Source organism: Ochotona curzoniae, unplaced genomic scaffold (genome assembly GCF_017591425.1).
Source record: "Ochotona curzoniae isolate NIBS_2020 unplaced genomic scaffold, NIBS_Ocur_1.0 scaffold_4683, whole genome shotgun sequence".
Lineage (NCBI taxonomy): Eukaryota > Metazoa > Chordata > Mammalia > Lagomorpha > Ochotonidae > Ochotona > Ochotona curzoniae.
The window spans coordinates 13,528,492-13,552,003 of NW_024467121.1; the positions used below are offsets into that span (position 1 = coordinate 13,528,492).

The 23,512-nt window shown below is 47.2% G+C and overlaps 1 protein-coding gene across 9 annotated transcripts in view; it reads left to right on the plus strand.

The window, feature by feature from the left end:
* PFKFB3 (6-phosphofructo-2-kinase/fructose-2,6-biphosphatase 3) overlaps nt 1-23,512 on the plus strand; it is an 85,398-nt gene that overhangs the window by 41,692 nt on the left and 20,194 nt on the right. For 5 of the 9 annotated variants that reach the window (XM_040968170.1, XM_040968172.1, XM_040968174.1 and 2 more), the window contains exon 1: nt 19,305-19,453. The exons of 2 other annotated variants lie outside the window; for them this stretch is intronic. In XM_040968170.1, coding sequence (XP_040824104.1) covers nt 19,378-19,453 — 76 coding nt within the window. In that variant the 5' untranslated portion in view covers nt 19,305-19,377. Of the gene's footprint in view, nt 1-19,061; nt 19,454-23,512 lie in introns of those variants that run through there. 2 more of the 9 variants (XM_040968179.1, XM_040968171.1) reach the window with 2 other exon arrangements.

Genomic DNA, 23,512 nt, shown 5'->3' on the forward strand with positions numbered 1-23,512 from the left:
AGTACCCTGCAGGGTGCTCTTCATATAAAAGCTCTATTAGGTAGCTCTTCCTCCCCTGGTTGAGGACAGTCACTGTTACCTCGTGGGTCCACCTGCTTGATGTGAAACAAGTTGTCAGGTCCGAATCCTCCTGGTTTCTCTTCCTTCCCTAACCCTCCATGCTACACTGCTGTTGGATGCTGAGTAGCTTTCCAGTTGGAGAAGGCTGACAGCTGATGACAGAGCCATGCTGTGGAGAAAGAGGGCTGTGTCAGTTATCTCAAGGATTATGAATTTGCTTTGTCCAAACCTTAGCTTCCTTTTCACCCTATGTGGTGAGCTGTTCTGTGCTAATGTTTTTTTTTTTTCAAGATTTACTTATTTTATTACAAAGTCAGATATACAGAGAGGAGAGACAGAGAAAAAGATCTTCCATCCAATGATTCACTCCCCAAGTGAGTGCAATGGCCGGTGCAGTGCCGATCTAAGGCCAGCAGCCAGGAACCTCTTCCAGGTCTCCCACATGGGTACAGGGTCCCAAAGCTTTGGGCCGTCCTCGACTGCTTTTCCAGGGGAAAAGCAGAGAGCTGGATGGGAAGTGGAGCTGCTGGGATTAGAACCGGTGCCCATATGGGATCCCGGCACGTTCAAGGCGAGGACTTGAGCCGCTAGGCCACGCCGCCGGGCCCTCTGTGCTAATGTAACAAGTGTAATATATTCCTTTTTCAAATTATCTGTTTCTTTTCATCCATTGTTTTTCTGGGGGAGGCATGAAACCCACATAATGTTAGTCACTTGAAGTCTATTTATTTATTTAAAGAGAGATGGGGGAGAAGACAGAGACACTCTGAAGGTGTACCTTCCGGGCTATACATTAGCAGGTGACTGGATTCAAGAGCAGAGTGGAGATTTGAACCTGGTTACTCTAAATTGGAATGGGGATGTCTGAAATGACATCATAGCAATGGTATCAAATGCCTGTCCCAGGTTGAACCATTTGGAAGTGCACAATTAAGTGGCATTTAGGACATGCAGAGTGTTGCGCAACCACCACTTTTGTCTAGTTCCCATATATTCATGACCACAAAAAGAAACCCCATACACATTCATCTGTCACTCCATGGTCCTTCACTGCCTTTGCCCCCTGGAAATCTCTGATCAGCTTTTGTCTGTATGAGTGCATCAATCTCAAACATTTATATCAAGAAACTATCAAATGCATGGCCATTTGTATCTTGTTTCTTGCTCCTGTCCCAACTCTGTTGATCTGTTATGTAACTAGGGCTGTCATGGTGAAATCACAGACTGGAGGCCCAAACCACAGCGATTAATCTGCCTGTGATTCTGTTGACTGCAAGCATAAGACCAGTGTGTCAGAAGGTTTGGTTTTTTCTGGGGCGTCCTCTGTGCTTGCAGATGGCCACCTGCTTCCCATGTCCTCACACGGACTGTTCTCGGTGGGTGTCTATCCCTGGTGTGTCAGATAGCCGTCTGACTAGACCCATTCAAGTGACTTCGCCTTCACTTCTCCAGAGACCAGCTCCCCAGGGTGAGGTAACAGAGTTCAGGGATTCAATATATGAATGTGGCTTGGGGAGCACAATTCAGTGCACAGCAGAAGTGCAGTGTTACACATTTCAAAAAAAATTTTGTTTCATTTATTTTATTTTTTTAAAGATTTATTTTTATTATTTTTTCATTGGAAAGGCGGATATACAGAGAGGAGAGACAGAGAGGAAGATCTTCCATCCGATGATTCACTCCCCAAGTGAGCCGCAACGGCCGATGCTATGCCGATCCAAAGCCAGGAGCCTCTTCCGGGTCTCCCACGCGGGTGCAGGGTCCCAAAGCTTTGGGCTGTCCTCGACTGCTTTCCCAGGCCACAGGCAGGGAGCTGGATGGGAAGCGGGGCTGCCGGGATTAGAACCGGCGCCCATATGGGATCCCGGGCGTGCAAGGTGAGGACCTTAACCTCTTGCGCCACCGCGCCGGGCCCTTCATTTATTTTAAAGAGAAAGAGAGGGAGTGGGGGGAGACAGACTCTTTCATCCACTGATTCGCCAATTGACTGTAGTAGCCAGGTCTGGGCCATGCTGAAGCCAGAAGCTGGAAACTCCACCCAGGTCTCCTACATGGGAAATGATAACCCAAGTAATTGGACCATAATCTGCTGCAGTTCCATGTGTGTTTGTAGGGAACTGGGTAAGAAGTGGAATAGCCAGGACTCAGACCCATACTCTGAGGTAGAATGTAGGTGTTTCCACTGGAAGCTTAGTGCTCTATGCCACAACACCAGCCCCTGTAAGACTTATTTGCACGGTTCACCTTGGAAGAACAAGACTGAGGGTCCGAGAGGGACTTGGCTCGCCACCTGGGCATGCCTCCTCAGGCAGCTAGCCATGTCTGTGTGGGACACTAACGCTCAGTGTCTGGTCCTCTGATTTCCTTCTGTCAAAGCTGAATGTTGGCAGTGCACCCAGAGATATAAAGCACAGGGAGACCGAGTCACAAACCATACTGGTAAGAGAATAGCAAATAAACTTAATAACATTTTCAGGACAATCAATGACACCAGCTGGAGTAGAATATTCAGGTCAGCTCCCAGCTAATTGAGTCTGTTGGAAGGCACATGGTAATTAGAAGGGCGCCATGTGGTGGATTCTCTGCGTAAGGGAAGCTGGGTGGTAATTAAGAGGATACTGGGCCCGGGAAGGCCAAGAGAATGGAGATCTGGGTCACTGTAATAGCCACGCTGGCAGAAGCCAACGTAGCCTGATGGATCAGCTTTTCAATAAATCTCTCACGCATTTATTCTCATCTCAGATGGCAATATTCTTTGGCTCCTTGCTACTCACTTAACACAGTATGATGGTCCTTTTTCTACCCAACCCCCCCACCCCATCACCTTTTGTAGTCAGTTTTTAGAGGAACTTTTTAGAATAAAGCTTTCTGGCTCACCCTCCTCTTTTCATGTCATAAGGATAAAGGTTGTTAGCGGCGGAAAGGGTAAGAGATTTGAGAGCCAGGTAGTTTGAGGCCTTACGAGTTCTCCTATAGACTTCTCTACACACTTGACCTTCTGGTTCCTTCAGGATCTAAGACACACATGCCCTGTCGCTGTCCACAGCAATGGACTTGGTGCACAGAGCCGATAATAACACACATGGACTCTAATAGTCAAAAGCGGAAGTTTATTAGTGGCATCAGACTTTATACACAGAGGGTCTTATGGGATAAGGGAGGAAGCATGGAGCTTATCAACAAAATGCATCAATACTTTCTATACTTTTGTTTGGAACTCCTTTTGTATATTCTACCAAGTGTTCTCATTCACATGCTATCCACTCAACTGTTCTCATACAAATGATATCCAATCAGTTATAAAAAGATATCCATTTGGTTGTTATTATCCAATCAATTGTAATCCTGTGCTCCCTGACCTTTTAGGGTCACAGTGTCCTCCTACAATGCCCCTGTTTGCAGCCTGTTCTCAATAGCACTAGCTGCCACTCCTTTCAAGCAGGTTCTCATTCAGTCAACCAGCATTTACTGTCCCCATGGCACTTGGGATGAATACACAGGTGATCATCAAGCCTGTCGCTCACTGGCCTGTGGAATTGTGTTATTACACTTTTCATTCTTGTCTGTGCCCTCCAATGGCACTTGTCTTTCTTAATGAACGGACAGTCTTTCTACTGCTAGGCGGTGCTGATTGAAGCCCTTCCCTGCCTCCTTCCTTCGCCAGCCCTGACTTCCGTGTGCTGTGCTCCTCTGTGGATCAGGCTGCACCCCAGGGCCTCTGTCCATGTCCTTTCTCTGGATGGCTATTCCTGCAGATTTCTGAAAGTCTGGCTGCTTCCCTGCTTCCTGACATTTGGTGTAGAAATTAGAATGCAAGCTCTGTTAGTATATTTTTTAAAATATTTTGATATGTTGAAATGGTAACTATTTTGGATATCAGGTCAGACAAAATTTATTGTTGAAATGAGTTTCACCAGGTTCTTTTTAATAGTAGGAAATTTGTTTCTTTTTTCTAATTTCTCTTTTTCAAGATTATTATTATCATTTTGCAGAGAGTTCAATATCCTTTTGTCAAGATACAGTTAACAGTTTCACTGGGAGTCTATCTTTGGTCTGGAAGTAGAGATGCATACTGCATTGTATCCTCATATCTGGATATGATAGTCTCCATTTCACAGTTACTATACATCCCCTTAAATGAAAAGCCACAGTACAAAATCAACAACAGGAAGAAAAATAGAAATTTACCATGCCATTAGGTTAAATAACATGCTACTGGATATGATAGTCTCCATTACACAATTACTATACATTCCATTAAATGAAAAGCCACAATACAAAATCAACAATAGGAAGAAAAAAAAGGAGTTAAAAATGACATAAAGTTAAGTTAAATAACATGCTGCTGAATGACTAATGTGTTGCTGAAGAAATGAAAAAAGAAAAAATCTTGAAGAAAATGATGCTGCTGTATGATCTATGAGTCAGTAAAGAATTTAATAAGAAAGAAAGTATTTTGAAGAGATGGAAGTAAAAAACAAATCAGAGAGTAACAGCTAATACGCATGGAGCCTCCATTTGGAGTGATGATTTGGGATTAGCTAAAGATGACGAATGAATATTGTAGCATGTAAATAATATCACAATAAACCTGCTCTAAAAATGAAAAAAAAAATCAAATCCATGAGGTATTTTTTGCACATCTTTGTTGATGAGATACATTTCCTGTAGGCAATAAGTTGATGGATTTTTTAATCCAATCTATTAATTTATGAAGTTTGATTGATGAGTTTAAACTGTTTACAGTCAGGGTTGATATTGGGTGTTAATTTAATCCTGTCAATTTACAAATGGACTATTCATTGATTTAGTCTTCTGTTTTTGTTACTGGGATGTTCTTCATGTTTGCCTTTGGTTTTGGTGGGTTCTATTCCTCTTCTCTGTCAAGAGAACATCTGTATCTTTTGTAGGGCAGTCTGGAAGAGTCATATTCTTTTAACTTTTCTTTACTGTGGACGAATTATTTAATTTTCAAAGACAAGGAAAGCTTTACTGGATATATTATTCTGGGCTGACAATTTTTGCTTTTAGAATCTGAAATATATTGCTCCATTCTCTTCTTGACTGAACAGTTTCCTGTGAGAGATCTCCTGTGAGTTTAATTGGCATTGCTTTGTATGTCACTTGATATTTTTCACATGCACATTTAAGGATCTTTTCTTTATGTTCAATTGAAGAGAGCTTGATGATCATGTGTCATGCTGAAGATTGCTTTTGATCAAGCCTGTTGGGAATTCTATGCCTCTCCTGGATGTTTCCTAGTTCTTTCTCTAGATTAGGGAAATTCTCCTTTAGTATTTCATTAAATACATCTGTAAACCCAGCTTCTCTTTCTGCACCTTCTAGGACTCCCATAACCTTTATATTTGGCCTTTTAATAGTGTCTTTCCATTCTTTTTTTTTTTAAGATTTATTTATTTTTATTACAAAGTCAGATATACAGAGAGGAGACACAGAGAGAAAGATCTTCTGTCCGATGATTCACTCTCCAAGTGAGCACAACTGCTGGTACTGTGCTGATCTGAAGCCAGGATCCAGGAACCTCTTCTGGGTCTCCCACACGGGTGCAGGGTCCCAAAGCTTTGGGTTGTCCTCGACTGCTTTCCCAGGCCACAAGCAGGGAGCTGGATGGGAAGTGGAGCTGCTGGGATTAGAACTGGCGCCCATATGGGATCCCGGAGCATTCAAGGTGAGGACTTTAGCCACTAGGCCATGCTGCCGGGCCCGTGTCTTTCAATTTTTGAATACCTTTTTTAGTTTGAACCAGCTCTGCTTCCAGCTTTTTATTTGTTTTTCCCTGGTGACAGGAACACAGTATCTCCCAATTCTGAGATTCTTTCTTTTGCTTGCTTCATTCTATTTTGGAGACTCTCCATTGTACTTTTAATTTGCTCCACTGTATTCTTCATTTCTGATATATCAACTCAATGTGAGCTTGGAGGTTAATGTCAATAATAACTTGCAAAAGGGCCTTTTATTATTCCTACTGTCGTGGCTGTCCCCATTGACCTTATGCTAATCAAGGGACCTGTATTTAGGGTTTCATTCTTTCCTCACTCTTTAGGTTCCCCTTTTCTTTCTGGTACAAGATTGAGTTGTAGAATAAGAATTGTAGCAGGAACTTCTATTGTTTTTAGGTAAAACACCCACTTGACCATGCTGTAAAAAGTCTGAGCTAGGGCTTGTGACTGCTTCTGTATAAAAATAAAAGGGCCAGCTTTCTCACATTGTCCATTATAATCCTGGAATTGTAGTGGTTCGTTTCGTTCCTCTTTGCCTCATCCATGCACCCTTCTCTAGTTCTGAACTCAGCTGGAGCTGGGCTCCGATAACATATTCCTTAAATTCCTTGAACGCCTGGTTTACATGCTTTTCACTGTTGATAAGAAGTTTTATAACAAGTGTTTTGAATTCTGTATCCCCCATTTTCTCAATGTCTTCCTCAGTTGACTCTGGAGTTGGCAAAGACTTTTGTTCCTTTCCAGGGTAGTCTTCAGTAATATTCATTGTTCCTTTGTCTTCTATTTTGCTCTTGGTCATTGTACTTCTGGTTATCAGATTCTTCACCTTAGGGCAGGTTTCTAAGCTGTGTCACCCACAGGTTTACAATTCGATTTTCCTTAGTGTGGTTGATGTAGGCTCTTTGTTTGCAGTCAGTTATGCCACTCCCTCCAGCAAGTTCCAGGCCTGAGTTCTTATGTTTGACTTCCACCATGGTCTCTGTAACCCCAGCTCCTAGCTCGCTAGTCTCCACCTCCTGTGACACCATGTTGAGGCTGCACCGTGTCCTGTATGACCTTACTCCTATTTCCAGTTGGAGCAGGTCCCAGGGTTAGGGAGACACCAGGAGTCCTATATAGCTAAGTTGTTGGTGCTGCTGATCTTGCTGGAACCAGTTAGCCATTAGGTCTGGGGGCTGCATGGACCTATTTTTACCCATACGATGCCAAAATAGGTATTATATTCCCGATGGGGCCATTGCAATCTCAGGGAGGTCTCTGCTTTACACTGGCTAATATTTCTCTGTCTGTTTAAACGTCTTTACTATATTCCGCCATCTACTAGTATGAAACTTTAAGCTCTGTTTGTGGTTCCTGTGGGACAGATCTGTTGCTGAGTTCATGGATGTTACATTGTCTAAAACCTCCAAGAGAGGCAGCTGCTCTGGAACACTATATTTCTTAACAATAAAAAATTGTAAAGTTTGTCATATAATAAAAGACTGTAAGGTTATTGCAGAGTGACAGAGAGAGAAAAAAAAGGGAGAGAAAGGAGAAAGAGATCTTTTTATTTGCTGGTTTGTTCCCTAAGTGGCTGCGACTGCTTGGACTGGGCCAGGCCAAAGCTAGGAGCCTAGAACTCTATTCAGGTCTCTCTCGTGGGTGGCAGAGGCCCACATCCATGGGTCATCTTCCACTGTGCTCTCAGGTGCATCGGGGGGAGCTAGGTTGGAAGTGGAACAGGTAGGAGTTATTCTGGAGCTCTGGTAGGAGGTGATGTTGGACAGTACCAATTGCACCACAACTGTCTGCTTATACTCTGTTGCACCACAACAGTCACCCCTATTGAATAGCTTTACTAAAGATAGAGATACAGGAGTATTTATCTATTTATTTTCTGATTGGCCAGTAAAAACGTCTTAAAACCATTGAGAGGTACAACATGTGATTTCAGATAACCCTGCTCAACCATGGCCTGAGCATTAAATGCGAAATCCTAGAAGCAGTGTGTAAGTTTTAAGTTGTGTGCTGATCTGAGTAGTGTGAGGAAGTCTCTTGCCATCCTACTCCTTCCCACCTGGGATGTGGATCATTACCTTGTCCAGCATCTCCTCGCTTGTTATGAGCCACCTGCCATTAGTCACTGCATAGTCATCTTGGTATCCAAACAAGTATAAACTTCAGAAAGTTCATGGAAAGTGCAATTAAAAAGTAAGCCCCAGGCTGGTGCAATGGCTCAGCTGCCTAGTCCTGTGCCTGCAACTGCCAGGATCCAATATGGGCATCAGGTCATGGCCTGGCTGCTTCGCTTCCAGTTCTACTCCCTACTTGTGGCCTGGGAAAACCATGGGATACATGTAGGAGACACCTAGCTCCTGGCATTGGAACAGTTCAGCTCTGGATGTTGTGGCCATTTGGGAGGTGAACCAACAGATAGAAGCTCTTCTTCTGTGTCTGTCCTTTTTTTCCAAAAAAATTCATTTCCTGGGCCCGGCGCGTTGGCGCAAGTGGTTAAAGGTCCTCGCCTCGCACGCCCGGGATCCCATATGGGCGCCGGTTCTAATCCCAGCAGCCCCGCTTCCCTTCCAGCTCCCTGCTTGTGGCCTGGGGAAGCAGTCGAGGACAGCCCAAAGCTTTGGGACCCTGCACCTGCGTGGGAGACCTGGAAGAGGCTCCTGGCTTCAGATTGGCATAGTATCGGCCCGTTGTGCTCACTTGGGGAGTGAATCATCAGACAGAAGACCTTCCTCTCTGTCTCTCCTCTCTGTATATCCGCCTTTCCAATGAAAAAATAATAAAAATAAATCTTTAAAAAAAAATTCATTTCCAATAAAAATAAATAAATCTTAAAAAGCATAAGCTTATGTTTAGTGTAAAAAGTTTGAAGTTCATTTGTAGAGGAGTCTTCAAACAGTAATGAAGAATTGGTATTATGAAAAACTAAAAAGGATTTGAAAATGCCTTGTACCAATATGCACTTAGATTTTAATTTCATGTATTCACGAACCTTCCGAAACATTCTCTTATATTGTGATATTACAGTGCTTGTGTTCAAATAACTCTTGTTTTACTTAATAATGGCCCTGAAGTATAGGAATAGTGATGCTGGCACAATGGACATGCTGAAGCAAAGTTATAAACTGCTTTTTTTCCAGTTTAAAGGTGAAGGTAGGGCCTGGTGCGATGGCGTAGTGGTTAAGGTCCTTGCCTTGCATGCCCGGGATCCCATATGGGCGCCGGTTCTAATCCCGGCAACCCTGCTTCCCATCCAGCTCCCTGCCTGTGGTCCGGGAAAGCAGTCGAGGACAGCCCAAAGCTTTGGGACCCTGCACCTGCGTGGGAGACCCGGAAGAGGCTCCTGGCTTCAGATCATGGCATAGCATCGGCCGTTGTGGCTCACTTGGGGAGTGAATCATGGGATGGAAGATCTTCCTCTCTGTCTCTCCTCCTCTCTGTATATCTGCCTTTCCAATAAAAATAAAATAAAATCTTTAAAAAAAAAAAAAAAAGACGAAGGTTAAGTAAGGTTTGTTTGTTTGTTTTTAAATAGGGACCACATTCCTGTAACTTGTATTACAGTATTTTGTCCAACTTTATTTTTAGCTATTGTTGTTAGTCCCTGTTTTACTGTGCTAGTTTATGGATTAAACTTTAATGTCTATGTGTGTGTACAGGCAAACAGAGCATACATACAGCATTCAGTACTGATCATGACGTTAGGCACCTACTTGGAATGTGTTTTCTATCCTGCCGGAGTCCAGCTCCAGCTGAGTTCAGAACTCGCGAAGGGTACATGGATGAGGCGCAAAGAGGAAAGACAGATGGACCACTAGGATTTCATGATCATAATGGATAATGCACGAAAGCCGTCCGCTTTATTTATACAAAATCAGTCAAACTCTGGCTCATGATCAAGTGGGTGTTTCTAAGGATAATTCTGCCATTTGTTTTACCTAAAAACAATAGAAGTTCCTGCTACAATTCTTATCCTACAACTCAATCTTGTATCAGAAAGAAAAGGGGAACCTAAAGAGTGAGGAAAGAATGAAACCCTAAATACAGAATATAGAAGGCCCTTTTACAAGACAGTATTATTGACATTAACCTCCAAGCTCACATTGAGTAAAAGGCCAGCCTCACAGTAGCAAGTAATGCCTGGATGGATTAGAATTCTTCTGCAGGGTGGTCAGTGCCCATGCAAAAGAAGGTGGAGCTGCATTCAGTTGGTTGTAGAGACATACACCGGGCACTGCCAAACAGCAGTAAGTTCCTTGCGGCCCTGCCTGCAATGGAACAATACTCCTCACTCCTTCATGTCCCCCACATCCACTGCACGGACCCCCAACCCTATCCATAAGAGAGAACTACTGTGCACAGAAATTCCAGGGCCTTCTTCAGATCTTTTTCTTGCTTGGTGCTGATTCATTTCCTAAAATTGTTGTTCCTTGTGAAATCAACCTTAACTGTAGTAGCTAAATGCTTTTTTTTTTTTTTTTTATTTTTGCTGTAACTGATGAAGTTACAGGTACATGAATCTCTTTTGGGGGATCCAGCTTATTGTGGTCATGTGTTAAGCATTTTACACTATAGGATCATTTGTAGGTTTTTAATTATTAATCTTTACCATGGTGTCTTTAAAAAATATTTATTATTATTTTTTTAATTGAAAAGTCAGATATATAAAGAGGAGGAAAGACAGACAGGAAGATCTTCTGTCTGTTGATTCACTACCCAAGTGGCTGCAACAGCTGAAGCTCAGCCAATCTGAAGGCAGGAGCCAGGAGCTTCTTCTCCCACACAGGTGCAGGGTCCCAAGGCTTTGGGCTGTGCTCAACTGCTATCTCAGGCCACAAGCAGGGAACTGGATGGGAAGCAGAGCCACTGAGCTAGGAACTGATGCCCGTATGGGATTCCTACATGTGCAAGGCAGGACTTTAGCCACTAGGCTATTGTGTGAGGCCCAAATCTTCATTATGATTTTTGAAGAGAATTCTTATTTATACATTATTAATGCATACAGAGACTATATCAAGGATGTTTCAAAATTTTGTTGTCAGCATTATATTGGAAAAGTCATCAAGAGGCTGACATTGTAATTCAGTGGGTTAAGACCCTACTTGCAATGCCACTACCCATATGAAGTACCAGTTCCAGTCCTAGATGATTTACTCTGATCCAGCGCCTTGGTAATGCCTTTGGAAAGTCCGGAAAATGGCCCAAGTATTTGGACTCTGCCACCCATGTGGGAGACCCAGATGGAGTTCTGGCTCCTGGCTTTGGTCTGGTACACACCTGGTTGTTGTAGCCATTTGAGGAATAAATCAGTGGATGGAAGATCTCTTTTTCTCTGTTTCTCTGTCTTGGTTTCTCCCTCTCTGTGGTGTTCTTTCTTTCAAATAAATAATTAACTTCTAAAAAGTTCTTCAGTATTCTAATTCAACATAGAAAAATGCAAAAAAAAAAAAAAGCTACCAATGTATCTGAGGATCTTATTTTTTATTCCTGAGTCTATTTGCTTTGTGATTACACATAATTCATTTAATATTTCTGCGCATCAGTGTCATGAAGTCTAAGGAGAAGAGAGGGCGAATGACAGTGACAGTGTGTGTGTGTTGGGGAGCCATGATGTAATTCCAAAGTGAATTCTTGTTTCTGATAAAGACTGTAAATTGCTCGTCTTTATCGCCCCAGAGTACAGACAGTTCTTACTGAGTACTTATTGCATGTAGAAAGAAATGAGAGACCTTGACTTCCAGTCCCTTGGCAGAAAAAAACCTAAAGAACAGTGGGATGGACATGAACTCCACGGTCAGTCTGTTCCCAGTTATGGGTGAACTTTGCTTCACAACATGAACTTGCCCTGGGCCTGCCGGTATTTGGTGTGTCCTTCCCTAACATGTCTATCTTTGCTGTCTGCTGTTATTTTGCTTGGTGTGTATTCTCCTTTTTTTTTCGAAGTACCTCTCATGGGTGTGGGAGCTATTTCTTTGTGACAATCTGTGCGCGGCTTGCTGTAATGGCACAGTGGCAGCCATAGGATCACTTTCCCTTCTCTGGTTGAACCAAAAATCATTCAGATTGCTTCAGCAGCTTCATCCTGTGTATGTGTGACACAGCTGCTGTTTGTGAGCATCTGATGAACTCTGGGCACCTCAAGAGCCATCGGTATGACCAGGCCAGTACCTTGACTACCTTTGGGTTACCTTTCCTGTTGGGGCAAAGCAGGCCCTGCTTGACCCTCTCAGATTCCTGCACCGAATCCTGTGCGGTGACTTTTTTACTTCTGCATCAAGTAAGCACATCACTTAGAGTGACCACTGACCCTTGAGTGTCCTCCCAGAGGTCTACGCCAAGTCAACAAATAGAGTCACCCTGCAAATTAAGCAGAGCCTGGATCTGTTTGCCTGCAGATGCAGAGGGGTATTGGGGGGGGGTATGCAGATTCCCTGTGGAGTGTGTCATTTGCAAGAAGTGAAGTGCTGTCAGCACATGCAAATCATCACAGAGTTGCTGACTGTTGTTTTCTAGGTCCTTCCTCCCACAAGGCTGGAATGTACACAATCCATGTATTGTTAGGGTTTTTTTTTTTTTTTTTTCAGAATTTGAGCAAACTGAGATGTTACACTTTGTGAAGAAATTTCAACTTGCTATTTTGAAATGACTGAACTCACAAGAAGTTGCAAGAGTACACAGAGTTCCACAAACCTTTCACCCAGCTTCCACCAATGGTGGCATTGTAAGTGACTGTAGCAGAGAACCCTAGACAAGGAAATTGATGTTGCTACAATACCGAGCAGTAGACTACAGTGGATCTGACTTTTAAGAAGTTTAAATTTTTGGGCCCAGCATGATAGCGTAGTGGTTGGGATCCTAGCCTTGCATGTGTCGGGATCCCATATGGTTGCTGGTTCTAATCCCTGCAACACTGCTTTCCATCCAGCTCCCTGCTTTTGGCCTGGGAAGGCAGTCGAGGATGGCCCAAAGCCTTGGGACCCTGCTCCCATGTGGAAGACACAGAGAAGCTCCTGGCTCCTGGCTTCGAATTGGCTCAAGCCATTGTGGTCACTTAGGGAGTGAACCATCGGACGGAGGATCTTCTGTCTGTTTCTCCTCTTCTCTGTGTATCCACTTGCCAATAGAAATAAATAAATCTTTTTGTTAAAAAAAAAAAACAAGCTCAAGTTGTTGAACTTGCAGTATGTTTTTGACTGTGTGGATGCTGGGTGAGGAGGCTGACAATGCATAACTCTTGCACATCAAGTGATAGAGTGTGGTGCTAGATCCTACATACTACCAGCTTTAGCGATGTAGCTCCAAGTGCAGGGGTGTCCTTAAAGAAAGGAAAGGCCTATAGGTGGTAACATGGACTAGACAGAAGGTGATGGAAATTTTCTGGTAGGTTTGGTGGGATTTCCCAGGACCCAGACTATGGCTACAGTGGCCCCTCCTTGTGCCCTCCATAATGAGATATTTAAATCCACCTGATTGATATGTGTGACATCTATTAAACATAATGAGGTTTTTAAAAAAGATTTACTTATTTGAAAGACAGAGGGAGGAAGAGAGAGAATGAGAGGGAAAGAGAGAAATCTTCTATCTGCAGGTTCACTTTCCAAATAGCCATAGCAGTTGGGTCTAGATCAGGCTGCAATTAGGAACCTGGAAATCCATCTGGGTTTCCCATATTGGTAGTAGGGGGCCCTCGTATGTGTGTCATCTTCTCCTGCCTTCCCAGGTGGATTAGCAGGAAGCTATTAGAAGTGGGGCAGCAGGACATATGGTGTGACAGCTTAACCCACTGTGCCATGCACCATCTAAATGTTTTCAAAGTAGACTTGACTTTCTAGAGCAGTTTTAGGTTCTCAACAGAATGATGGCAAAGGAAAGCAGAGTTTCCAGATACTTCCTGCCTCACCCATGCAACCATCACTGCCCCCCTGCTGATAGTACTCTGTACCACGTCAGGACACTTCAATACCTCCCCATCCTCCCCCTCATCGCCATGATTGCTCTGAGTCCAAAGTTCACTCCTGGTGTTGTGCATTCCGTGGCTTTGCACAAACCTGTAATGACCATATTCCCCCCCAAATAGCATCATACAACGTCGTTTCATTGCCATCCCTGCCTGTTCCTCCTCTTTTTCCAGCCCATAACCAGCCTTTCTGTTACCTCCATAGTATTCCCTTTCTCACAGTGTTATGCAGGTGTGATCAGACGGTATGCAACTGGTTCACATTGGCTTCTTCTACTTAGCAGTAATGCTTTCAAATGTCCCTTGTGATTTTTCATGGCTCAACTACTCATTTCTTCTCTGCATTGAATCATTTGCTCATCTGTTCATTTGCTGAGAGGCATTCAGGTTGCTTCTATTGTTTTTTAAGATTTATTTATTTATTTATTTATTTATTTGAAAGGAAGATATATAGTGAGGAGGAGAGACAGAGAGGAAGATCTTCCATCTGTTGATTCACTCCCCAAGTGGCCACAGTGGCCGGAGCTGAGCCAATCTGAAGCCAGGAGCCTCTTCTGGGGCTCCCACACAGGTACATGGTCCCAAGGCTTTGGGCCACCCTTGACTGCTTTCCCAGGCTGCAAGCAGGGAGGTGGATAGGAAGCAGGGCTGCCAGGATTAGAGCTGGTACCTGTTTGGGATCCTGGCGCATGTAAGTCGGAAACTTTAGCCGCTAGGCTACCATATCTGGTTGCTTCTATTTTTATTTATTTATTTACTTATTTTTATGATTTTCAGAAAGAGAGAAGGAAAGACACACAGATTTTTTTTGTTTTAATATGCATTAGTTCACTGCCGAAATGGCCACAGTAACCAGGGTTGGATCCAGCTGAGCCCAGGAGCTTCCTCTAGGTCTCTCACGTAGTTCAGGGGCCCAAGACCTTCCTTAGGCCATCTTCCTCTCCTTTCCCAGGTCATTGGCAGTAAGCTAGATTGGCAGAGGAACTGGTGGGATTCGATCCAGCCTCCATATGGGATGAGACCATTACAGGTGGTAGTAAACTGCTATGCTACCACTCCAGCCCCAATCTTTCGTGTTTTGATAATTGTGAATACAGCTGCTGTTAACATCCACATGCACGTTATGAATTGAATTTTCAAACTCTTTATGTGACATTGGGTAACATGAGTTATAAAATTTTTTGTTTTGAAAAGATCATCACCCCTTCCCCCCCCTCCGACTGATCACTGGGTGGGTGGGTGGTGATGAAAGGATTTGGTTTCACTGTTTGGTGTCTGGCTTCAGTCTCACACAAGGGATTTTTCACAAGAGCAAATAATGACACTTTGTGTCTAATTAGCAACTTTGGACTCCCGCAGCCTGCCACAGCTTGTTAGCAGTCTCATCCTTTCCCCCGGGAGGAGGTTGGTACTTGCAGCATAGCATCGGCCGTTGCGCTCACTTGGGGAGTGAATCATCGGACGGAAGATCTTCCTTTCTGTATCTCCTCTCTGTATATCCGCCTTTCCAATAAAAAAAAAATAATAAAAATAAATCTTTAAAAAAAAAAAAGTCTCAGTCCTCCTAGTTGGCACAGGATCATGTTTGTTGCTGCTCTTATAGCTGCGTTTGGGAGCAGGGGTGAAGGGCTAGGTATTACTGGCCAGCAGGATGGAATGGGAACAAAGATTGTGGAGAAAAACCACATCCCTAGGCCTGTCTCTAAGGCTGGACCAGGCACAGTGATCTCACCTCTGTAAGCACTTCGCCAGCACCTGCTAGGTTCTTCATAAATGTCAGAGTTTCATTTTAAGTAACTGTCCTGCTATTGTCTCAGTCGCACAATGAGAGCCTTTCTCTGGCTCTTGCCTTCCAAACAGCTCAGTTGTTCTGGGCAATTTTATCTGAATGGCTGCCTGATCTTTCCCTGCCTTAGGATTCCATCAGGCACCCTGGGTTACAACTGGCCCACAGTAAGTCCCCGTTGGGATCTATCTTCTGTCTGTGTGAAGCAGAAGGTGGGAAACATCCCTCAGACCAACCCTGTTCCCATCAGGCCTTCTTTAATTTTTGGAATGTTTTCTTAACCTCACTTATCTCCACCCCTCCCTTATTCTTTCACACAAAACAAAGGGAGTTGACCAGTACTTTGAACTTGGCTCAGGCTTTAATAGGGTGTAGGTTATTAGTTTGCCCAGGGGTAGTTCTAGCTTGAAATAAATTATTCTATTAAGAGACTGTGGGGCCTGACAGGGTGGCCTAGCCACTAAAGTCTTTGCCTTGAAAGTGTCAGGATCCCACATGGATGCTGGTTTTAATCCCGGCTCCACTTCCCATCCAGGTCCCTGCTTGTGACCTGGGAAAGCAGTTGAGGACGGCCTTGGGACCTTGCACCCATGTGTGAGACTTGGAGGAAGTTCCTGGCTCCTGGCTTTGGGTCAGCACAGCACAGGCTGTTGTGGTCACTTGGGGAGTGAATCATTGGATGGAAGATGCTCCTCTCTGTCTCTCCTTCTCTCTATATACCCGACTTTGCAATAAAAATAAATTTAAAAAAAAAGAAGACTGTGGAGGGATGGGAGTTGGTGTAGTCCTAGAGCGTGACTCCTGGTGTGAAGATGATATATTTTCCCAACTAGGAAGAATTGAAGGATGCTAGCCATTTCTTTCCATGTCCCCCTGAATTCAGGTAGTTGGGCTAGCAGTTAAAAAAAAAAAGACTTATTTTTACTGGAAAGGCAGATGTACAGAGAGCGGGAGAAACAAAGAGAAAGATCTTTCATTTGCTGGTTCATTCCCCAAATGGCCTCAAGAGCTGGAACTGAGCTGATGCAAAGCCAGGCGCTTCTTCCTGGTCTCCCACGATACAGGGCCCCAAGGCTTTGCGCCGTCCTCTGCAGCTTTCCCAAGCCATAAATGTGGAGCTGGATGAGAGGTGGAACAGCTGGGACACCAACCAGTTCCCATAAGGGATGCTGGCACTTGCAAGGTGAGGATTAGCCTGTTGAGCCACAGTGCCGCCCCTGGGCTAGTACTTTTGTAGTGAGGTGATTTTTTTTTTCTCTTCTTTCATTCACCCTGGGATGCAAAGGCAGCAAGGGTTTCTACCTGGATATTACATTAACAAAACCAATGTGCCTGCCTTCCTGTCCCTCAAACTCCCAGTTTGCACTTAGATATCCCAAGCAGGGGAGTTGTGTGCATTCCCTTTCCTGGCTGTTTATGTGCTGCAGGCGGTGACTGGGGAAGGAACTCACTCTTTGTTATGGTCGCTGGCTGTAGATAAGGCAGGGGGGCGGGGGCAATGATCTCTGGGAACATTAGCTGCCTCCTGCTGAGAGGTGACCTTGGTCGAAGGCATTAGCTCGGTTAGGAGATTGAAGATGGGGCAGGAGGTGGCCCTCCTCCTCACCAGAGTTGAAACCAGGATTGTCTTTGCACGTTCAGAAGGGTGGAAGAATCTAGCCACCCAGTAGGCTTGCCCAGCCAAGAGAGGGGTGTGTGTGTGTGTGTGTGTGTGTGTGTGTGTGTGTGTGAGAGAGAGAGAGAGAGAGAGAGAGAGAGAGAGAGAGAGAGAAATCAAAGATGGGCAAATAATGGGAACGTTCCGCGGAGAAGCTGGAAGCTGGAGGGCAGGTGTTCCTTCCCGGCAGAGGTTCTTTCCTGGAAGCTCCGGGCGCTCGCAGATTCTGTCTCCTATTTAGGAGACACTCCTATTTAGGAGCCCACTCTTATTTCTGGAGTGGAGTGGGGCTCTGTTTTGGGAGTTCTAGGGTGTCACCTCTGGCATTTGCTCCCGCTGCAGGAAAACAAGTACAAATGCAAATGCATCGGGTTTCTGCACAGCTGCCCCAGTGCAGAAAGCAGCCGGTCAGCAAAGCTGGGGTGGAATGAGGGAAGCAGGGCGGAGGTTCTGGCAGGGCAGCTCGTGAGAGTCCGGGAGTCAGGGCAGGGAAGCCTCAGAGTCCAGGTGGGTGATGCTCAGCGCACTGGCTCGGCCCCTGGACCAGCCCCACACTGAGCAGGGGCGGGAGCGGAGGCCGGGCTAGGGTCGGAGCACCACCGAGAGGGAGCAGCTGTGCCGGCCGCCCTGCAGCCAGGGGCCCTCCCAGTTGAGAGCATGCGGGACGTGAGCTACGTGTGGCAGCTTCTGCGCAGACTTTTCCACTGCAGTGTGGTTTCAGCGGGCGCCGCCTTCTCCCCGCCCATCACAGCTCAGTCGCGTCTCGGCCAAGCAGCGCGGTCCGCACCTTTTCGCTGAGGCTTCACTTAACTAAAGTCGCATCCTCCTGTTGTTGCGACCCGGCGCGCACGAGCGCCGGGGCCTCGCTACAAGCGCCACAGATCTCTGCGGTTCACCCACGATTGGCCCAGTGTCACCAGCGGATGCAAACCGCCTGCGCCGGGCAAGGAACGAGGGTAGCACCACAACACCGGCGAGTGGCGAGGGGAAGCTGAACGGGGTGCAGACGAAGCTCCGTGGACTTAAGGGGCTTGCTTGGTCTACGAGGGCTTCTGTAGTTAGCCTGGGGCACGAAGTCCCATGGTGAACCAGAGGTTGGAATGGGGTTTTAGGTTTGATGTATTTGTCTTCTCAGATCGAGGCACATCGAATAGTCTAGCGTTCCCTTTCAGGCCCGCCTTCTCGACCTTTCCAATGCTTTGCTGCTTGTGTCCAGTATGGCAGACCTCTCAAGGCTCCCGGTCTTGGGGCTAGGTCAAGCGGGGATCAAGGCCCACCCAGTCCAAGTCCAGGATTCGGAGGGATTCAAGCAGTCCAAGGACGGAGGGCAGGGATCGTGGTGGGCGATAACTCACAAGTGCCATCAAGAAGCTGCCGTGGTCCAGATGCCTCCCCGCACCTTTCCTGGGCTGTACCCGACCCCGAAGTGCGCTTTAGGAATGCAGAATACCGGGGCCCCACAGCTAGAATAGGTCTCAGTAGTAGGATGCGTGTTAACCCGCATCCGAAAAGACTCGGCCACGAGGGTCCAAAACTACAGTTGGACGTACGGCGCCGTGCCGTCGCTGTCCCCGAGCATAGGTGAAGTGAGAGTTCCGAGTTACCGGAGGAAGCTGTCTTAAAAGCTAACAGCAGAAGGGCAATAACAGGAGTCTGGAGCCAGCCAGCCTGTCAGAGCCCAGGGCTTGGTTGCCGGAGCACGATCGCGCTGCTGTCTCCGGCCCGCAGAGGGCACCCAAAAGCCGCCTTCTGGCCCGCCCAGCCTCCTCCCCCTGGAGAAACGGGGCTGGGACGCCAAGAATGCGGCCCGCCCCGAGGCTGACGTGCGCCGCGACTCTTCAAAAGCCGGGCTGCGAGTGGGGCATCCCGGCAGAGTTGGAGAGCAGGCGAGTTGCCCTCGTCTGTCACCGCGCATCCCGGTGCTTTCCGGAGCGGACGAGCCGGCAGTGCCTGCGCGCGTCCTCCCTCGCAGTGGATCAGCGAGCACGCTTGCGGGACCGGCGCCCAGGATTCGGAGCACAAAGCACGTCTTTTTCTCCCCCTAGTTAGCTCAGCGAGCGCCTGGCCGCGCGCCGGCGCACGCACCCCTCTTCTTCCTTTGTTCCGGGGGTCGGCGACCACTCTTTCTCCCCACGTCGGAATCCCCTCGCGGGGTAGAGGGCCGCCGGGTGCAGCAGTGAAGATGCCCTTGGAGCTGACCCAGAGCCGCGTGCAGAAGATATGGTTGCCGGTGGACCACCGGCCCTCGCTGCCCAGATGTGAGTACAAGTGCACGGCACAGCGGGACTGCCGTCCGCGCCGCCGCCGCGTGCAGGGCCGGGCCATTGTGTGTGGCGCCCGCTTTTGTGCCGGTGCGCTTCTGCGGGGTGCGGGCTGGGGGCGGCAGCCGACTGCGCCCCCGGGGTCCGGCGGCTGGGGCGCTGTAGCCGCGGAAACGGCGAGCTTGGCGAGCCTGGGCTGCCTGCGCCGAGGCGGCGCAAAGCGTGCGCCTCCTGGAAGCCGGGCGCGCGCCCCGCCCGGGGCACCGGCGCCGAGACTGCGGCCAAGGGGTGCGGCCGCCACCTCGCTCGGGTCTCTGGCGTCCGCCCTCTCCCTTCCCGACCTCCTCCGATTTCCGTCTCCCCTTCCTGAATATTTTTCTCTGTTCTGCTTTGCCACGTGCACTCATTTCTTTCACCTTACCCTCTATGTCCCATGTGCGACTGTATTTCTCTGACTTCCTTTCTGTGTCTCTCTTCCTTCTTTTTACCTTATTTTCCCTGTCGACTCGCATCTCCCTCCCTGCTCCAGTGACTGCGGGGCGCCCTTCCGGCACCGAGTGTGTGTAGAGGGGAGGTGGGGGATGGCAGGACAGCCATTGCGTGGTTGAAGGGGAAGGCGTGCGGCCGCAACCGCAAGTGGGCAAGAAGTCGCGTGCACACGTCCCCTGGGGCTCAGAGTATGCGGGCGCCTCCCGCTGCAGCTCTGTCACCCCTGTGCTCGCTGGGACTGCTGCCTCTGCCTCTACCATTGGACTGGCTGGGAGACCCCAGCCAGGTGACGCGCCCAGAAGTCCCAACTTATGGACCAGGGCCAGTTGCCAGGTGGGGCATTTTGCCCAGGCTGGGTCTGTTGCCCGAGAAGGAACCGGCGGATCCATGTGCAAACCCAGGAGACGGCTTGTGGTCATCTGAGGGCACCTGAGAGCCAGGCGGTTGATTGGCCGGGTGTCTCCCCAGACTGCCACGTTTCTCAGGAGCACCACCAAGGAACATGACAGCCCTCCCTGAGCTTTGCCGACTTAAATCACCGGCCGGCCCGTGCCAGGGTCCTTAAGCCTGTTTGTGGTGGGCACTGGTCCCCAGGTCGGTGAGATTGGTAGCCGGTGCTCTACAGACTTCGACTTCTCCCTCCTGGGTGTGGTATCCTAGAACTGGCATCTTGGCAGCTCTGCTACTCCTCCAGCCCCTGTCAACATGCTTGATTAAACCAGGGCTGCCCGTGGTCTGCTTATCTTCCTGTCAGAGGTGGACCATGCACCCTCAGGGAACAACACCACTCCCTTTCCACTTTTGAATAAAACAAATGTTATCTGGAACATAATTTGTAAACTGTAAATACAGGGTGGGGCTTTTAGCTTGATTGAATGTGTGCCTGTGCTGATTGTCCTGGCAGACTCTCCTGCTGGGTACCGGGATGGGACTTAGTTGCTAGTGATTGATTCTCTGGAGATGCATCCTGCTTCCAGGCTTGAAGAAACCCATCTGTCTGCATGTCTCACGCACGGGAGAGCATTGCTGTCAGAACCATTCAGAGCTTGATGTTGAGGGGAGAGAATGTGATGCCTAAAGCTGATGGATTGAGTCTGTTGTCCTGCCCACTCCCAGAATCCCCATGTGTAGTCTGAGACATTTCCTTCTTAGAAAAATATCTACAACCTGAGGGTGTATTGAATAGTCTAGCTTCAAGTAATGGGATTTTTTTCGGGGTGGGGGGTGAATATCGTGGAGAGGCGTGATTTCCACGTGTATAGGCCCATTTGGTTCTTACTGGAATGAAAAGGAAGACTTTTTTTCCTTTTTTGGCATCCTTCTGGATTGTCATCACAGCTGCCCCCACCCCTTGTCATTGGCACATTGGGGACATTGGGTGATGATTTTTCCTCCTGCTAAACCTGTTAACATGAGTAGATTTCTCATGGGGTGGAGGGGAGCAGTAAATTTGCCCTGAGATTGATGACTAAAAGAGGGTCTGGAGAATTATTATAAACAGTAAGGCTCGTTAACTGGGTGCCTGGGTGCTAGCTGACACAGGGTGTTTGCTGCAAACTCCACCCCATCTGTCAAACGCGGAGGTCTGGCCGTGACATTACGGTCCATCTAATGGGGTTTTGAGGAGTGCCATGCTGTGTGGTGGTCCCTAAGACACTGCCTGGCACTTGATGAGCCTCAAGGAAAGGGTCCGCCTCATCAGGGCAGCACAGTGGTTATTCATTCTGTTCTGTACAGGGTTGCCTTAAATAGGAAGTAGGGAGACTGCATCGTGAGGTGCAGAGGGATGAGACCAACTGCCAGGTGATCCTTGGTCGGGGATCCAGGATAGTGTCAGCAGAGGTCAGTGTGGGACTTGGCGACAGATGACAGAAAGATTTTCATCTCGGAAGTAGGTTCCACGTGCAGCAAGTTCGGTCCTTGGTGATGACGTGTGACTTCCTGGGAGATGCCAGGCTTGTCCCTGGAGTTTAGCAGTAATTCTCCGCTTGGGCTGCACGTTAGAATCAGTGAAAAGAACCTCATCCTGGAGCCTCAAGCCCAGTAAGTGGTGCCCCAGCTGTGGCCCGGGCATCTTGTATTGTAGAAGCTTGCTGGGTTCAGCCACTGGTGGAGTGCCCTCACTTAGGAGAGAAGGATTCCATGGAAGGAAGACCCCAGCCAAGTCCTGTCGCTCATAGTTCTTCTGCTCATAGTTCTTCCGTAGAACTTCTCCCTTGTGCCAAGTCTTCATTTTCTGTTTGAAACATGGATAGTTAGTAGCCACCCAGGGCTCCTCAGTAAGCATTTTCAAAAACTGCTGAAGTGCCTTCCCCAGCAGTGTGCAGAGGCCTATTATACAGCAAAAGGCATCCAGAGACAGTAACCTTGTCAGGGGGCAAAGGAAGTGGTGAGGCCAGGCTCAGAACTGTTTGCTGGACTCTAAGCCCCTCATGCTTTACACTCTACTGCTGTATTGCCTTCTGAATTTGTCAGTAAAATATCTTATCTGCCCCTCCATTTTGCTGGTGAAGACTGTAGGGCTGGGGCTGCAAAGGCCATTTGTTAGTCAAATTCATTAGCTGATAGCATAAAATATGCATGCAAAGTCATGGTAATCAGTGCAGAAGAGGTTTTAAAAGAGATGCGGATAACTCAGATGTGCTTCTTCATGTGAAGTTAACTCGGAGGATACTGCTGATGTCAGGAGAGTCCCGTCTGGGTGGCCCACTCAGACAAGTGGCCCACATCTGCGTGCTGGTGCTGTCTGCATTCTGATCTCCTGCAGGTCCAGCTCGTGTAACTACAGGTTAAAACCGATCTTTCTCCCCAGCTTGGCTTCTGCCTCCTTCTGGTGGGAGGACTTTGAGATGGTTATTGCAAACCAGCACAATTTCAGTTCCCTTTGGCAGCCATAGGGATGGATCCTCTCTTCAGTGTCATCTGTCAAAACAACCCTTTGTTTTTCCCCTTGAAGTTGCAGCTGAAGCAAGCTCATCTACTTATATGAACTTGTATTTTTTTTTTTTTGACAATCTTTACATAGTTAATTAGGGTAAAAAGGTTCAAGTGCTACAGGAAAGTGGGTAAGACTATTATTCCATATTGTTTTCTTCAAGTTTAAAGGCGGGTATTAAGGGAGAAGGCCCACCCAATTTCCCACCCTCCCCAGGTCCTGGATGTAGGGTATGCTCTGAGGTTCTTGCTCAGATGGTTTTGATATTTCAGCAGTTATGAATCGCTGCCAATCTTGCCACTCCAAGCACTATGAGGTCCTTGAAGAATCCACTGATTGACATAGTCCATCATGGAGTCTTTGTTTGCCCCATATTTCGCTGCCAAGATATAGCCGAGTTGGTTGGTTGACCTGTTCTGTCTTCTCTCTTTTCTTGGTTAGGGTTCTGAGTCCAGCATTTTGATTGGGGAGATCTCCAAAGAAACTTTGTCTGAGGTGTTCTCAAACCAGATTCTTGTATGTGCTAGCAAGTACAGGGCCTGGCACGGTCCATCGCCCGCATGTTGTTTTTTGAGGATAGAATTTCCCAGAGAAGGAAACTTGTTGGAGGTGTGGGAGCTGCAGCCAAGAGT